A 19,193-nucleotide genomic window follows, 5' to 3' on the forward strand; every position below is an offset into this window, starting at 1 on the left:
GAGAGAGGGAGGGGGAACGGGGAGGGGGAGGGAGGGGCGGGGGAATGCACCAGCTGTTAAAAAAAATTCAGCACCCCCAATCATTTTGAAAAGTTGGCTCCTATGTTTTAGACCAGATCCCTTTTAGAATACTATCTAATACTATCTAATAGTATTCAATAGAGTCAGAATGCCCCTGCCCCTCCTATGTCAGTGCTCCTATGTAGTTATGCACTAGAACACATTTTGTTGAGTTATAGAATGACGGGACACCGTAAAAGCAGAGGGCCATGTGTCACTATGTGAGAGGAAAGCAGCAGAAGGAGTAGTGGAGGTAGCAGGGCTCTACCCCAAAATGATAGGACAAGAGATGTAGTAAACAAATTCTTTATTTATCAAGACCCAAAACAGCACTGTGTTTCTGCAAAAAGCCTACATCAGGGGTCTTACACTACTCCTTCTACTGGCCAAGTTATAGAATAGCACTTGAGTGCACTGTGGTATCGAAGTGCCATTTCAGCCCCATTGTAGCACCGAATACTATCTTTTCTGTAACTACTATTCCTGAATAGAACTCCCTTCCATTAAACATTCGGAGAGAACGGAACTAAGAAATTCCGTAAAATTTTTAAAACACATTTCTTTGGTGGGTCTTAATTATATTATTCATATTACATGAATGTTGGTATGATATTCTTTATTGCCACTTATGCATTTGTCTAATTCTGCGATAGTTCCTTTTGTTGTACACTGCGTTGAACACTATTTTGGGGAAACAGTGGTTAAGAATTATCGATTTACATTTTGACATTAACTGTCAATGGCATGCTAAAAGTTTGAGCCTAATTAGCTCCTAACGTTTAACACACTATAGAGAATTATCCCCATATAGAGTCATTTTCAAAACCATATATGTGTATAAAGCAATAATTTGCATGCAGGAAACAGGCTTTTACAAAATTGTGTGCCAGACTTGTTCATAAAGTTATGTACATTCAACCTGTACACGTGTAATGCTGCATGGAGCGAGCAGAGGCTTTCCTGGGAATGGGGCTGGGGAGAAGGTTGCATTTATGTACAGGCTTTGAAAACATCATGCGTATTTGTATAAATTCACCCTAAATATATGTGTGTGCTAAAGAACAGGTGTAAAGCTTAGAGATGTACATTCAGTTGAAATGACATGCAAATGTCAATGGCATTTCCTTTGTAGTGTGCCATCGTTTCTAACCTAAAGTGACAGGAAACTCCTCAAAATGTGGGGGTATTTGTTTCAATTCTATTGTTAAGCAACGTGTACAAGTGTTGGGTAATGCACACTATCAGTAGACTCACTGTCATGTTTGTGCTCACTGTCATGTTTGTGACTTTTTTCTTGGTTTCTGCTCCTCTTGCCCTCTGGTGGCCAGAACCGGTGGCTGCCATAGACTTTCCAGACACTTTTCAGTCCGGTCCAGATATTTTAGCTCTCAATCTTGCTTGGAAGTTTGGCAGCTAGCCTCACCCTTAGCTGCCTTGAGATTGCTGCAGCTGAGCCTCAGCTGCTGAAGGGCTTATTAGCCACCTGGAAACTTCCTGCTTTGCCGTTGCAATGCCAAAGGTCCAGGTTGGTGTTTGTGCTTAGTGCACTTCTGCCTTGTCTTGCTTAGCCTTCTTTCTTAGTTAGTGTCCCTAGACTGCAAACTTTGCGTGTTTGAGTCTCCTGTATCTTGTCTTGATTCCAGTCTTGATTGTTCCTTCCCTGTCTGCTTTTGGCTTCCTTTCCCTTCTGGCTGTGTACCTTGGGTTTGAGACCTGTATCTTGGACCTGTTCTAGTCAAGCTTGTGTTGGTTTCCTGCCTGTTTGAGACCCTATATCCTGTACCTTGTCTTGTCAAGTTTGTCTTGATCCACTCCGTCCAGTAAGTCCTGCCGGCTGCCTGCACCTAGGGGCTCAACCCCCAGGGAACGGCGGTCAAGCGCAGGTGAAGTATTGTCCAGTCATGCTAGTTCCTATAACCTGCTTGAGAATCCTGTATCCTGTCCAGTCCTAGTTGGTGGGTTTTTGCCTGCTGCTGCCGCTCCCCGTCAGCAGCCCAAGGGCTCACGTCAGTCCAGTGTCCGAGATCCTTGAGAACCTAACACTCAGTATTGAAAAGTAGTGTACATTAGTACTCACTAATGAGCAAGAGTTCACATTATTGGAACAATAACACACTATTGATTATATTAACCCCAAAACGAAAGAGAAGAAATACTTTTAACAACCCTGAACATATTGGAAATACTTGGTAAATTCCATGGTAAACTACACAGCCTTAGTAAATATGTGCTCAGGTTGTCTAAGATCTTTTATTTGTCTGCTTATTATACATAATCTGACACTGAATCTCATTACAGTTTTAATGCAGAAGACATCTACAACTTCCTGGCCTTTGTTTCTGCAGTGGAGGAGATTAACAACAGCTCAGAGCTCTTACCCAACCTCACGTTGGGATTTCACATTTATAATTCTTACAGTCATTCACTCTTAATATTTAAGGCTGCCATGAATATATTTTCACAAATGGACACACCAGTCATTAATTATAACTGCAAAACATCTGGTACACTGGCTGCTATCATTGAAGGTCTTCCAGCTGAGAGATCAAGTCAAATATCCAATGTGCTCTCAATATACCACTTCCCACAAGTAAGGAGACATTTATATTTTACTTTATTTCCTATTCTATAATCCATTTTGACAGATCATCTTCATAAAAATGAATCCAAATTGCTATCCACAAACACATAAAGTTATAAGCTGCTGAAATAAAAGGATGGCAATTAAAAGTTACAGTTTTAATGCCACATCTTCCTGCAATGTGAAATGTGCATGCTAAGCTTTCATAGAAAATCAATTTTGAACAGAAGAGGGCAATTGAAACTAGTTTGGCAGCTACTAAAGCCTCAAATAGCCCCCAATATTCAGTACCAGTGACCCCTCCTGGCCCAGTACTGAATATCCAGGGCTACTTCTGCTCATGGTAGTGTATAAAAACACTGACTGCCGTGGGCTGAATATCATCTGCCGTCAGCTTTAGTGTGTGTAAGAAATGTGCATGTACTGCCTGTACAGCTTAGTAATCATTTTAGAGACACATGAGAGGGAGAGCTCATATTTTCAATCATTGCTTAAGTTGGCATTATCTCACTTATACATACAGCTACACCCCAACGCTCTTACATCAATTAAATGTCCATTCTCATTGATACATGATTTTTAACCCGAGCCTCAGCTGATGATTCTTTTTACATGGGGATTCTTCACCATGATTCACCAGGACTCTTCATCGACTCCTTTAATGCTTTCACTTCCCAATAATTGTATTCATAATAATAATTTCAATTTCAATATTAAATAGGTTGTATTAAATGTTTAATTTATCTTAAGACTCGTTGCCAATTCTGCTGTATGCCGACATGGGTCACGTTTTGCAGTATACATTGCATCAGGGCAAAATCCTAAAACAAATCCCAATATCAATGAGATTATTTCAATCCAAATTTATCTTAAGATCATTTTTTATTAAGTATGTTAACAGGAAAACCCAACAGAACTAGTACAACTGAGTGGAATGATTCCAAGAAAATCACACAACAGGCGATAACAAAAAAAAATAACATACTTAGCATATTCTTTGGTATTTTTTCCTTTATCGGTTAGTCCCACCCTTCCACCTCCTCTCACTTCCCTCCTTGTTTTATTTATTTATTTATTTTTGCATTTGTATCCCTCATTTTCCCACCTATTTGCAGGTTCAATGTGGCTAACATTATTCCGTAATGGCGAGCGCCATTTCCAGAATGAGAAATACAAAGTGGTATTGCGTTAGAGTTCATAAGTGACAGAGTAGATTAAGCAGTCAAGTATGGAAAATTCATTTTCGGAATGAGAAATAAAGTGGTATTGCATTAAAGTTCATTAGTGGCAAAGTAGATGAAGCAGTCAGATATAGAAAGTTTGGTATTGTTCAGTTCTGGTATAAGTTTCATTGTCTGGTATTTACGATCGATCACTGTGGTATGCATTATTGAACAGGTTGGTTTTTAGTGATTTTCGGAAGGTTGTTAGGTCCTGCGTTGTTTTTATGGCGTATGGTAGTGCATTTCATTGTTGCGTGCTCATGTAGGAGAAGCTGGATGCATATGTTGATGTATAGTTTTGTCCTTTGCAGCTGGGGTAATGGAGATTCAGGAATGTGTGTGCTGAGCTTTTTGTATTCCTGATTGGTAAGTCTATAAGGTCTGACATGTAGACTGGGGCCTCGCCGTGAATGATTTTATGAACCAGAGTGCAAATCTTGAATACAATACGTTCTTTGAGTGGTAGCCAGTGTAGTTTTTCTCTTAGGTGTTTGGCGCTTTCGTATTTCATTTTTCCAAATATGAGTCTAGCTGCTGTGTTTGGGCAGTTTGGAGTTTCTTGATGATTTGTTCTCTGCATCTGGCATAGATTGCATTGCAGTAATCTGAGTGGCTTAGCACCATTGATTGTACCAGGCTGCGGAATATTTCCCTTGGGAAGAAAGGTTTTACTCTTTTGAGTTTCCACATTGAATGGAACATTTTCTTTATTGTACTTTTCGCATGGCTTTCTAGTATGAGATTTCAGTCAATTGTAACTCCGAGAATTTTCAGACTATCTGAAACAGAATGGGTGTAGTCTGGGGTGTTTATAGTGGTGGGTTTGTTCGTGTTTTATTGTGATGAGAGGATGAGACATTGTGTTTTTTTTGCGTTGAGTTTTAATTTAAATGTGTCTGCCCATTAATCATGATTTGGAAGCTGTATTTGATTTCATTTGTGATTTCTGTTAGATCATGTTTGAACGGGATAAAGATCGTAACATCATCTGCGTAGATGTAAGGATAGAGGCCTTGGTTGGATAGCAGTTTGGCTAGAGGTGTCATCATTAGGTTGAAAAGGGTCGGTGACAGCAGTGATCCTTGGGGAACTCCGCATTCTGGTTTCCATGGTGATGATGTATTCAAATGTGATATCACTTGGTATGTTCATGCGGTTAGGAAGCCTTTGATCCAACTAAGTACGCTTCCACCAATCCTGAAATATTCTAGGATGTTTAATAGTATTTTATGGTTTACCATGTCGAATGCGCTGGACATGTCGAATTGTAGGAGGAGTACACTATTGCCAGTTGCAATTGCTTGTTTGAATTTGGTTAGGAGAGTGATTATTACTGTTTTGGTGCTGTGGTTGGATCGGAATCCTGATTGTGATTCATGTAGTATTGAGAATTTGTTTAAGTAGTCAGTAAGCTGTTTGGTTACCATACTTTCCATTAGTTTGACTGCCAGAGGGATAGATGCTACCGGGCGGTAGTTGGTTATGTCATTTGCTTTTTTCTTTGAATTTTTAAGTATTGGGGTGAGTAGTATGTTTCCTTTATCTTTAGGGAAGAGTCCGTGTTGTAACATATAAATTAGGTGCAACATGAGTTCTGTTATTTTATTAGGTTGCTGGGGCATATGTCCAGTTTGCAGTGGGATTTGGTAAGCCTGTTTTTCACTTTGGTGACGGTTTCATCGGTAAGTAGAGCAAATTTTGTCCAGATTCGGTCTGCTGGATATTCATCAGGGATTGCGTCCAGATGTTCAATGAATTTTTCATGGTCAGTGGTAGCGTGACTCGTAGCTTCATAATTTTCTCGTTGAAGTATTTAGCAAGGTTTTCTGCTGATGGGGTGTCTGTGTTGTTTGTGGTAACCAGTGTGGTATCAAGTAGTTTGTTCATGAGTTGAAAAAGTTTATGCGTGCCTTTGTAGTCTGGGTGCTGGTTAAGAACAGAAAAAAAAATGCTGCATGACTTGTATTCTGCCTGTGTCACTGTGCTCATATTAGCCCTCTTCTCAAATCACTTCATTGACTCCCTGCATACTGTTCAAACTCCTCTTATTGACTTACAAGTGCATTCACTCTGCTGCTCCTCAGTACCTCTCTAATCTTATCTCTCCCTACACTCCTCCCTGGGATCTCTGTTCCCTGAGTAAATCTCTCTTATCTGTACCCTTCTCCTCCACTGCTAACTCCAGACTCCGTTCCATTTATCTTCCTGCACCATATGCCTGGAATAGACTTCCTGAGCTGGTATGTGAAACTCCATCTCTAGTTGTCTTCAAATCTAGGTTAACAGCTCACCTTTTTGATGCTGCTTTTAACTCCTAACCCTTATTCACTTGTTCAGTACCCATGTTTTATCATTTCCACCTTAGTAATTCCCTTATCTCTTATTTATCCTGTTTGTCAGTCCTAATTAGATTATAAGCTCTGTCGAGTAGGGCCTGTCTCGTTATGTTCAGTGCACAGCGCTGCATACATTCAGTAGCGCTATAGAAAAGATAAGTAGTAGTAGTAAAATCAGACAACAGTTAAAGATCCTGCTTCTTGCATAATGAGTCAAGGTAGACCAAAAGGGTTCCCATATTGCTTGATTCTTAAGGCCCTCTAGTGAGTCCAAGCTCTGCACCCATCACCGCTCCATAGTGAGAGTATGAATCATACCTGCTCTCCATGATTGCTCCAAGGGGGCCTTCTCGGACAACCATGAAGAAAGGATCAGTATTAACAGAGTGTCCCAGCAAAGAAATCTACTAGCTCTCTACCGCCGTGGTTGTATTTCAGGAGTAACACTGTACATAAGACTTGACTGTAGGGGGACCGAACAGAACTACATCTTGGTGATAAAGGTCAGAACCCATTGCCAATGAGATTGTACAGATGAGTATTTCCACAGCATATGACCCAGGGAAGCATTCAACTGACCACATTTAAAGCAAGCAGAAGTTGAGCAGATTTTCATAAAACTCTTTTTACATCAATAAAAAATCTACAATTTCAAGTCCATGCTTTCACAAAGAGGTGTGTCTTCACCAGTTTATGAAACTGTGTTCTACCGTTACACAACCTTAAAGTGCCAGGGAAAGCATTCCAAACATGTGGACCAGCAATAGAAAAGGCTGTCTTCCAAGTACAAACAGGTTTCACAGAAAGTAAAGCTCTTGTCACCATCAACATTGCATTTTCAGACAGCAAGGCCCATAAAGGCTGATACACAGAAACAGCCATCTCAGGGCCAGGAACAAATTAAGCAAGCTAATTCTCCCCAGCATGAAGAGAGAATTACCCTTCTAGCCCTTCAACCTGGTCCTGGTATTCTTCAATAATTGGTTAATGTTGAGAGAATGTAAGTGGATCAAATCCATAAGAAGGTGCACCCCCAAGTATTTAATACTACCTGAGCCCACTGCAAGGGGAATGCTCCAGACTAGGATGACCAGACTGAAGCAAGAACCAGTAGGCCATAAGAGTTATCAAGATTAAGAGGAAAGCTAGACAGAAAGCCATATTGCATCATCAGATCAATCACTGCCGTCAGGGAATGCTGGGTGTCTGTGAGGATAAGGAATAGGTCACCAGCAAATTCCAAAATCTTTAATGTGTAATTTCCCACTTCCAGGCCACATATTTCTACCTCTCCCTTTAGGGTACAAAGTAAAGGTTCTAGGGAAAGAACAGAGACTAAGGGGGATATATGACACCCCAGGCTAGTTCCTCTAGCTATTGGAAAACCCTGTGACTGCCCTCCATTAATAAGGCCATAGTTTGCGCATAAAGTGCCTTCATCTCACTCAAAAATCACCCATTAATCCTAACAGGGCCCAAAGTATGGAACAAAAAAGACAATGCCAAACAATCAAAGGCTTAGAGGGATCTAAGCTAACTGAGTGCTGGAGTATTAGTATGCTGACAGTGCACCAACGCTAGCAGTGCCTTCCAGACATTGTGAACTGCATGATGCCCAACTGCAAATCCTGTTTGATCTCCCTCTGTCACAGTGGGTAAGTGCTTAGAAAGGTGGGAAGCCAAAATATGGGCAAACAACTTCACATCCACATTAAGGAGGGATATGGGTCTTTAGGAACCAGGATCATCATCAGGCATACCCGGCTTGAGGAGAAATCAAGGCACATTAGTATTATATCATGTAGGCAAAATTCAATACCATGGTACAATGAAGAACTAAAAAAAAAAACTAAAAACACAATCCAGGAAGCTTAAACGAGCATGGGAAAAATTAAAAGATGCACAATCACTGAACGCATGGAAACAAACCCAAAGAAATACAAATATGCAACAAGACAAGCCAAAAGGTCATATTACAAAACCAAAATAGGGCCTGACTACAAAGACACGAAAAAACTATACCAACTCGTGAACAAATTAACACAACTAACACAAACACCCCATCTGCAGACGCACTTGCCAAATACTTCAACGATAACTTCTTTGAGTGTATGGACCCAATCCCCGGCGAATACCCAGCAGACAGACTGGACAACCTTCACTCCCCTCACCGCTGACACAGTCAACCAAGCGACTAATAGGTTCTCCAAGACTCACTGTAAATTGGATGTCTGCCCCAGTTACCTATTAAAATCTGCTCCTCACCTCTTCATAGTAGACCTCACATCCCACTTAAACTACAGGCTTCAACATGGTCTCTTCCCAAAGGAAAACGGCAACATCCTACTTACCCCAATACCAAAAGATACCAAGAAAAAAACAGACGAAATCACCAACTACCGACCAGTAGCATCAATTCCACTGGTAGTCAAACTGATGGAAAGCATAGTAACCAAACAACTTACTGACTACATAAACAAATTCACAATACTACACGAATCACAATCAGGATTCCGCTCCAACCACAGTACCGAAACAGTTCTAATCACTCTCCTAGCCAAATTCAAACAACAAATAGCAACAGGCAAAAGCATACTTCTCCTACAATTCGACATGTCTAGTGTGTTCGACATGGTAAACCACAATATAATACTAAAAATCCTAGAATACTTCAGGATTGGTGGGAGTGTTCTTAACTGGATCAAGGGTTTCCTAACAACTAGAACATATCAAGTGAAATCAAACTCGAATATATCATCACCATGGAAAACAGACTGTGGAGTACCTCAAGGATCACCACTTTCACCGCTCCTTTTCAACCTAATGATGATCCCACTAGCCAAATCCTTATCCATTCAAGGCCTTAACCCTTTCATATACGCAGATGATGTCACATTATACATCACTTACAGATATGACCTAACAGAAATCACCAAAGAAATCATACTCAGCTTGAACATCATGAACTCATGGGCGAACACATTTCAACTAAAACTAAACACAGATAAAACACACTGTCTAATCCTCTCATCCCAATATAACACGAACAAAACCACCAACATAACCACCCCAGACTACACCCTCCCTATCTCAGATAGCCTGAAAATACTCGGAGATACAATCGACTGAAATCTCACACTAGAGAGCCAAACAAAAGCAACAACAAAGAAAATGTTGCTCTCTGTGTGGAAACTCAAAAGAGGGAAACCATTCTTCCCGAGGGAAATATTTTGCAAATTGGTACAATCAATGGTACTAAGCCACCTAGACTATTGTAATGGAATTTATGCGGGATGCAAAGAACAAATCATAAAGAAACTCCAAACTGCCCAAAACACAGCAGCCAGACTCATATATGGAAAAACAAGATTCAAAAGCGCAAAGCCCTTATGAGAAAAACTACACTGGCTCCCAATCAAAGAATGTATTGCGTTCAAAATCTTCACCCTCATTCACAAAATCATCAACGCTGAAGCCCCGGGATACATGACAGACCTCATAGACCTCCCAATCAGAAACACATCAAGATCAACACGAACATACCTAAATCTCCTCTACCCAAGCTGCAAAGGACTCAAATACAAATCAACCTAAGCATCCAGCTTCTCCTATATAAGCACACAACTATGGAACGCACTACCAAATGCCGTGAAAACAACATATGACCACTTAAACTTCCGGAAATGAATTAAAACTCACCTGTTCACAAAGGCATACCCGAATGACCCAACTTAAATGCCTCAACTCTGCAACACAACAAAACCAAAGCTTGTTCTGGACATAAATTACCTCTTCCTCATTATGATTCTTAAATCTGTCTGCCACGCACAAACTTTACTCTACCACAACTTCACTTTGTATTTGTTCATACCGATATTGGTGATAGCCTCTATGGTACTATGTAAGCCACATTGAGCCTGAAAATAGGTGGGAAAATGTGAGATACAAGTGGTACAAATAAATAAATAAATAAATAGTGGGGCAAGGTTCCTACGCCAATCACTGCCAGATAGAGGGGCATAATGGAACAGAAACGCCTATCTCCATGGGCGTTAATCTCCGAGAACGGGTCCGTGAAGGGGCGGAGTGAACCGTATGTTCCAAAAAAAATAGACGCCCATGTTTTATTCGCCAAGGTGTGAGCTGGGCGTTTTTGCTTTTCAGCGATAATGGAAAATGAAATCGCCCAGCTCAAAAACGAATACATCCAAGGCATTTGTTCGTGGGAGGGGCCAGGATTCATAGTGCACTGGTCCCCCTCACATGCCAGGACACCAACCGGGCACCCTAGGGGGCACTTTTACAAAAACAAAAAAAAGGTAAAAGAGCTCCCAGGTGCACAGCACCCTTCCCTTGGGTGTTGAGCCCCCCAAATCCCCCCTCAAAACCCACTGCCCACAAGTCTACACCATTACTATAGCCCTAAGGGGTGAAGGGGGGCACCTACATGTGGGTACAGTGGGTTTGGGGGGGTTGGACGACTAAGCATTAAGCAGCACAAATGTAACAGGTAGGGGGGGGGGATGGGCCTGGGTCCACCTGCCTGACGTCCACTGCACCCCCTAACAACTGGTCCAGGGACCTGCATACTGCTGCTTGGGAGGAGGGTATGACATTTGAGGGTGAAAATAAAAAGTTGTGAAACATCATTTTTTGTGGTGGGAGGGGGTTAGTGACCACTGGGGGAGTCAGGGGAGGTCATCCCCGACTCCCTCTGGGGGGTCATCTGGTCATTTAGGGCACTTTTTGGGGCCTTATTCGTGAAAAAAACAGGGTCCAGGAAAAGTGCCCTAAGCTCTTTTGGCCTATGGGATGGTTTAGTTGGACCACCTCCTCTGGCAAACAGGGCATGACAGATTAGCTAAAATAATCCTCTACCTGTTCCATGGACAATTCAATCTCTGCCTCCTAGAGGTCCTGGCTTGGCCACTGCTGTAAACGGGATACTGGGCTATATGGACCACTGGTCTGACCCAGTATGGCTAGTCTTATGTTCTCAAATTCCACTCCGAATTCCATTCCGAAGATGTCCTGCCCCACAAAGAAATCTCACCACAACCGGATGCGAAGCTAAAGAATGTCTATCCAATCGACCCCTAAGGCATGCTAAGGCCGCCACCTGGACCTTTAAAGTATTTAACGATAGCGCCTTATCCATTCCCTCCTGTAAGAATGCCAAAATGGATCCCAGAGGACCCGATTGAGGAGAAATGCCTGCCAAAGAACACCAAGCAACAAAAGTCCTCCAAACTCTAGCATACACCGTTGAAGTAGAAAGTTTGCAGGCCTGCAACATTGTCGCAATGAAAGCCTCCGAATAACCTTTCCGCCTCAGACGCGACCAACCCATAACTATCTGAGCTACAATTCATTACTTAATGTCAGTAGAAAGGAGCTATTCAAATAGTTGTCATGAGGAATTATTTTATGTTCCAGGGCAAGTACTATTTAGAAATTGTCAGGCTAATGATGCTTGCATCACTTGCACCACCTGTAGTCACGTTATATATGGCCAGTTTTGAGGAAGAGGTGATACATAATTCACAATGGTTTCAACATGTGATCTTTGGAAGGTGATTTCTGGATGATATATTCTTCTTATGGAAAGTTAGTGAAAAGCAATTGCAAGATTTTATTTGTCTTAATGGTCAAACTCAATATTTAAATACCTACAACACAATAGCGAACAATCAGATACTAAGTGAAACACTTTAAGAAAGAAGAGAGGAAAAGGCCACAGCAGTCTGTGGTACGATTTCTTCATACAGACAATATTTCTTTCATCGGCCAAAAAGACTCTCCTCCATTTACAACTGACCTTAAATTATGACAAAGTCCAGTTAGATTTCTTGAATTTGTGAGTTAAGCGGTTGGCATGGAGATACAGACTACATTAATTTGCAAAGAGATGGAAAAGAACACACTATTGCACTTTCACAGTTTTCATCCTTATAGGTTGTGTGGTAGCTTACCTCAGCCAGTCCCTAAGAGTTGGAGGATCTGCTTCTTATCTGAGGATTTTGAAGTTGAAGCTGAAGAACAGTAGCATTACATTTTAAAGAGAGGTTACCCATGTACAGTAGTCCGTAATTCCTATTTATTGGCTTGTTTTGCCCACAGGATCTGCTATCCTATATAATAATTCTCACCATCAACGTTCTAATGTGGGACTGCCTGTGTCCGTGGCTCCTGAAGTTGCTGAGCTAGGCTCCGTAGCCAGGATGATGTCACTCACAGCTGATTCCAAGGCAAGGGGAGGAGTAGGGAAACACGCAGAGCGTGTTTCCCACCTCCTCCCCCTGACTGGGAATCAGCTGTCAATGCACCACTCCCTGCTACTTCGGAGCAAGTGGCAGGGAGCGGCGCAACAAAAAACTACAAGTGCGGCACCACAGAAACCCCCCCTCGGCGCATCACCAAAACACCCCCCCAAGCACATCAAACACCCCCCACCCGAAGCACATCAACACCCCCACACACACACAAATGTCACCCCCCTCCCTTCCAGTTCAAGGCCCCCTCACGCCCCTCCCACCGAGTTCCAGACTTCCTCCTCCCTCCGATTTCAACACCCCCCTCTCCGTGTTACTGACCCCTGGACCCCCTGCCGCGACCCTCTCGACCCCCCCTTCCCACTGAAAACCCTCCCCCACCACCGTCACGTATCTGTGCTGACGGGGGACCCCAACCCCCGACAGCCGAAGTCCTCTTCTCGGTTGCACAGCATTGCTTGATGAATGATCTGATCAAGTTTCTGTGCGTGCATCTGTGTTAAAATTGGAGGGAGGGGGGAGTCTGGAACTCGGTGGGAGGGGCGTGAAGGGGCCTTGAACTGGAAGGGAGGGAGGGAGGGGGTCTTGAACTTGGAAGGAAGGGAGGAAGGGGGGCGTGGGTCTTGGAGGAGACAGAGTGAGACAGCAAGAGAGGGTGGGGGATTACCTTGCTAGCGCACGTTTCATTACCTACCAAAACGAACCTTTTTTACTAGTTTAGTTATAAATCTGGAAATTCAGAAGACCATCATAGGGACGTTATTGCCCCGAGATGTTCCGGTGCTAATTTTAGAGTGCAGTTTGGAACCACAAGGGGCTTCTGATCATCGGGACCTTAGACTTATCTATTCAGCTGATAAGTTCAATCACTTTGCTTTCTTATTCTTGGAGAGTGATTAGCTCCCTATCTCTTACAGGTGTAAAGTTAAGATTCTAAATCTTCCCTTTATGACTCTGAAAATTTGCCTATCTACTGATGTAATAGTCTACTTCCGTGTACACCATTACAAATGCTGCATTCTTAAGAACAGAAGTTACTTTCTATTTCTCCTCCATCAAGAGCTCACCTAGACTGTATGAGGGAGAGGGCTTTTTTCTTCCTTACTCGCATCTTTGGAATTTAATCCCACAAGATCATTGTTACTTAAGCTTGATTTGAAGGCACATTATTTGCCTTTGCTTTTGATTGAGAGTATCGCACTGTCCTTATTTGAATCTAGATATAGTGAAGAGTTGGGTTCCAGACACCTAACTATTTCTTCATTTATTCTCTTGTCTTGCATTCTAATTATCCTTATGCATTGTAAACTGCTCTTGAATATGCATGTAGGTGGGATAATAGTAAATAAACTAAAATAAAATAATAAACATGAACAACAACAACAAAGCAAATTAAAGATCCAGTACTTCTCTACACTGGTTGGATAAAGCATATCGCTACTTCCACTTTTTGCCTTCTGCCTTACTGTATGGAATAATGTTGTAAATGTGACCTGAATTGGCTACTGAGGAAACAGGGTGTTGGGTTTGATGCATCTTTTGTCTATCCTACTGACAGTTCTTATTTCAATATAGGGGATTGGTTACTAATGTGCATTAAGGGAATAACATACAACATTTGCTTCTTAAGGCACATTAGATGATAAAATTATGCATTAATTTAAAGTAATAATATTAATTTATTGTAACATGTTACACGATGAGATTGATAGCATGCAAGTGAATGCAAAACACTTCATTTTATGCAAATTAAATAACACAGCTTGTGTTGAACTTTGGAATAAGTGTTATTCACAGGAAAATAATATCAGCATTATTTTTACCCTTCAGGAGCACTAGGTCATTATTGTGTGGCCTAATGTTCCTAGATGCCTTCTTAAAAGAGCTGGTGCATATGAATAAATGCAACCTCCTTTTCTTCTCTTCCCGCCCCCCCTCTCACTACCCTAGAACAGACTCCCATTCCCCCAGTCACCTCTATTCCCTCAGAGTAGACCATCACAAACCTGAAGTCACTTTACAGAACCTCCACCCTAAAGTCATTCCCCCCAAACCCCTTTAGGAGCTGCCATCTAGAATACGGATTATGAGCAAGTCCCAGTTGTTCCTGCCCTGTAACTCTCCAGGTTCAAAATGGTAACCTGTTCACTCCTTCAGTAGTCTTACAGTACTGCTGCTAGGATTGGGCTGCCATATAAGGAACTTCATATTTTGCTCTCAATTGGTAATTTAACCTCTAGAAATAGTACATCTTGAATCCAGAGTGTGATGGGGTAGAAGCGACAGGGATTACTACGTCCCCAGCTGCAAGACAGCAGGAAACCCCCAGGTAGGTCTAGTGAATCTTTGGGGAGTTGAGATGTTGGCACTGACATCAGGGGAATGAAGGGTCTGAGAATGTAATTTAGGGGCTATTGGTTCTGGTAGGTAGGGTTGACTGAAGGGGCTGGTATTCTGTTTAGCAGAGAAGGTGGCTTCAGAGGGTTGAGAGTCTATTCTGGAGACATGGGAGACACCCTTTTAATGGGCACTGGCTCCTATAAGATGGTGCCCAGAAGCATTGGACTGCATATTAGTAGCCCAATGCTCAATGGCAGACAAATAATACAGGTTGTGAGACTGACCATGGTTACAAGTTATGTTATTGATTCCTGCAGTAAATTGAACTGCGATAATAAGATATTTTACCACAGCTTAGTTGATATCTCCTTCAATCTCAAGGAATTCAAAGATAATTCTGAATTAATTACATTTCTTGACAGATCAGCTATACTTTTCATAATCCTTTCATGAGTGATGGTATTAAGTTCCCATATTTATATCAGACTATGCCCAGCATTCTTAACATTTGTACTGGATCGTGAAGTTACTGAAACATTTCAAGTGGACCTGGGTTGGTATCATTTCACCTGATGATGACAGCAGTCAAAGGTTTGTCCAGATCCTGAAAGAAGGGATTGAGCAGAATGGAGCCTGCATTGAATTCATAGAAATAATCAGTTACATCAATGCTTTGTCACAAGAGAGAATTGGCAAAATTAATGAGACTATTCATAAATCATCAACTAATGTGATCATTGCTTACTTTAATACTCAGATTACATGGAGTTTGTTTTGGGAGTTACATATTTTCAATATACCTGGCATGATCTTTATCACCATAACTGACATTGATTTTCACTTAACCAATGAAGTGGAATTTAGTTACAAGAATAACACCTTGCTATTCACTGGAATAAAGAAAACTATTCCAAGTTTTTTAAAATTTATACGTGAGGTAAATCCTATTATGTTTCCTGATGATATTGCAATTAAAGATTGGTGGCTTGGACTGTGTGACAACCAGTGTCCCCAAACCATCAAAAGATCCTGCAGTATAGATGGAAATGCTTCCTTCATGTTCCACTGTGACAATACCCACTTTGCCAACAGTTATGATGTTTACAATGCTGTCTATGCCCTGGCACAGGCACTGAAAAACATGCTTTTCTCTGGCTCTGGGAACACCACCACGTGGAATGGAGACCGACAGAGATTATCAGATTATTTACCATGGAAGGTAACATCATTTTCTAAAGGAATGCTATATACAGGAAACAGAATTGGTGACAATTTGTGGAGTGAAGGGTGAGGTTCAAATCTTTCTGGGTTGTCCATTTATTTAAAAGATTTATTTTTACTGTATGTGATGCCTAGAGTGTTGCATTCATTTAAAAATCTCTTCTTCAGATTATAAGTGGAATCAAATATATGACAGCCAAACCAAAGAAGTGAGGTACACTAAAGGAGGATATCAAAGTGTAAAAGCTATATTACAAATCAAAAATCGGATATGAATATTCAAATCCGAAGAAATTATTCCAAATTGTCAACAATCTTCTTGAAACAAATTCGGTCACCTCCACAAGCTCAGTTTCCCCATCAGCGGATTCACTGGCCAACTATTTCAAAGAAAAAATTCTAAAATTACGCAACTCCCTCACCTTACAAAACTCTGACATTGATGGCTTCCTTAATCACCTTCAGTCTACCTCTGAAGACCACCCAGCAGATCGTATTTGGCTGCATTTCACCCCTCTCTCCATTGAACAAGTCACCAAAGCAATTTCCAAATTCTCAAACTCCTTCTGCTAATTGGATACATGTCCTAATTATCTACTAAAATCTGCCCCTCCCTGCTTCATCCAGGATCTCACTTCTTGTTTAAACTTTATGCTTAAAACTGGTTTCTTCCCCCCAAATTATGGAAACATACTCCTTACCCCCATTCCTAAAGATAATAAGAAAAAATCAAATGACATTACTATCGACCAATTGCCTCCATACCATTGATAATAAAGTTAATGGAAAGCATGGTAACTAAACAACTTGTGGAGGACAAATTTTCCATCTTACATGATTCACAATCCGGTTTTCGATCCTTTCTATAGTACCGAAACGATATTGGTTACCCTTATATCTAAGTTTAAACAACTAATTGCTGCTGGCAAGAGCATATTCCTTCTGCAATTTGACATGTCCAGCGCATTTGACATGATTGACCACAACATCCTGTTATACCTTCTGGACTATTTCGGAATTGGAGGAACCGTACTTGAACGGTTTAAGGGTTTTCTTTCATTTAGATCCTATTGAGTAAAAGTGAATTCAGCTTTATCTTCTTCATGGAATGCAATTTGTGGAGTCCCTCAGGGATCACCACTGTCCCCCATATTGTTTAACATAATGATGGCCCCACTAGCAAATGCCCTATCCAGGTTAGGTTTAAATCCTTTTATCTACGCAGACAATGTAACATTATATATACCATTTAGTAAGAATTTGGAAGAAATTACCAATAAAATCACTCTTGGACTGACCACAATGGACAAATGAGCCAATTCTTTCCACCTGAAATTAAATGCTGAAAAGATGCACTGTCTCATCTTATCGTCTCAGTATAACAAATATAATTCTACCACTTTAAATACTCCCAACCTTTCTTTACCAATCTCAGATAGTTTGAAACTTCTAGGGATTACAATTGACCGACATCTAACATTGGAGACTCAAGTAACCAATACTATAAAGAAAATGTTTTATTCGATGTGGAGACTCAATTGAATAAAACCATTTTTTCCTCGTGACATCTTCCGCAATCTGATACAATCTATGGTCTTAAGTCAGATGGATTACTGCAACGCTATATATGCAGGATGCAAAGAACATCTACTCAAGAAATTACAAACGGCTCAAAATACTGCAGCAAGACTGATTTTTGGAAAACCCAAATTTGAATCTGCAAAATCTCTTCGAGAAATTTTGCACTGGCTCCCCATTAAAGAACAAATAGCTTTTAAAATATGTACATTAATTCACAGGATAATCTTCGGTGAAGTGCCAGAATATATGCTTGAATTGATTGACTTACCACCCAGAAACAGATCCAGTACCTCACAATCATATCTGAATTTACACTACACCTCCAACTTTACATACATTGAGGGGCATAATCGAACGGCGCTGGCCAAATAGCTGGCCGGCCATCTTTGGAGCCGGCACCGTAAGTGGGCGGAGCCAGCCGTATTTTCGAAAAAGATGGCCAGCCATCTTTTTCTTCGCTAATACGGTTGGGCCCGGCCAAATGTCAGAGTTCGCCGGGTTTGAGATGGCTGGCATCGGTTTTCGGCCATAATGGAAAATAATGCCGGCAATCTCAAACCCGGCCAAATCCAAGGCATTTGGTCATGGGAGGAGCCAGCATTTGTAGTGCACTGGCCCCCCTCACATGCCAGGACATCAACCGGGCACCCCAAAAATAAAAAATAAAAATAGCTCCCAGGTGCATAGCTCCCATCCCTTGGTTGTTTAGCCCCACAAATCCCCCCAAAACCCACTCTCCACAACTCTACACCATTACCATAGCCATAAGGGGTGAAGGGGGGCACATACATGTGGGTACAGTGGGTTTTGGGTGGGTTTTGGAGGGCTCCCATTTACCACCACAAGTGTAACAGGTAGGGTTAGATGGGCCTGGGTCCACCTGTCTGAAGTGCACTGCACCCACTAAAAACTGCTCCAGGGACTTGCACTCTGCTATCAGGGAGCTGGGTATGACATTTGAGGCTGTTTTATTTTTGGGTGGGAGGGGGTTGGTGACCACTGGGGAAGTAAGGGGAGGTGATCCCCGATTCCCTCTGGTGTCATTTGGGGCTCCTTTTTTAAGCTTGGTCGTGAAAAAAAGGGACCAAGTAAAGCCGGCGAAATGCTCGTCAAGCCTGGCTTTTTTTCCATTATCAGGCGAAGCAGGCCATCTCATGAGCACGCCCCTTCCCGCCCCACTCCGCCTTCACTACCCTACCGACATGCCCCCTTGATGTTTCGCCAGCTCTGCGACGGAAAGCAGATGAACCCGGCCAAAATCGGCTTTCGATTATACTGATTTGGCCGGGTTCAGGAGATCGCCGGCCATCTCCCAATTTGTGTCGGAAGATGGCCGACGATCACTTTCGAAAATGAGCTGGATAGGCACTCAACTGTGGAATGCGTCTACCCAGATCTACCTAAACTTCAGAAAATTATTGAAATCAGTACTGTAAGAAGGCTTATTCCCCAGATTCAACATAATTTGAATTAACTCTTACCATTAATATGACCCAAGGACACTAATTACCCGTTATCATCATTCACCCATTGCTGTTTAATTGTTATTTCTATCGTACTCTCTATTGTATAATTGTGC

The 19,193-nt window shown here is 41.7% G+C and overlaps 1 protein-coding gene across 1 annotated transcript in view; it reads left to right on the top strand.

Annotated features, from left to right (window-relative positions):
- The window catches only part of LOC115464386 (vomeronasal type-2 receptor 26-like), an 80,232-nt gene that overhangs the window by 13,294 nt on the left and 47,745 nt on the right, over window positions 1-19,193 (top strand). Inside the window, exon 2 of the mRNA XM_030194772.1 lies at window positions 2,359-2,650. Coding sequence (XP_030050632.1) covers window positions 2,359-2,650 — 292 coding nt within the window. The remainder of the gene's footprint in view (window positions 1-2,358; window positions 2,651-19,193) is intronic.

The sequence above is a fragment of the Microcaecilia unicolor genome, chromosome 3 (assembly GCF_901765095.1).
Source record: "Microcaecilia unicolor chromosome 3, aMicUni1.1, whole genome shotgun sequence".
In the NCBI taxonomy this organism is placed as follows: domain Eukaryota; kingdom Metazoa; phylum Chordata; class Amphibia; order Gymnophiona; family Siphonopidae; genus Microcaecilia; species Microcaecilia unicolor.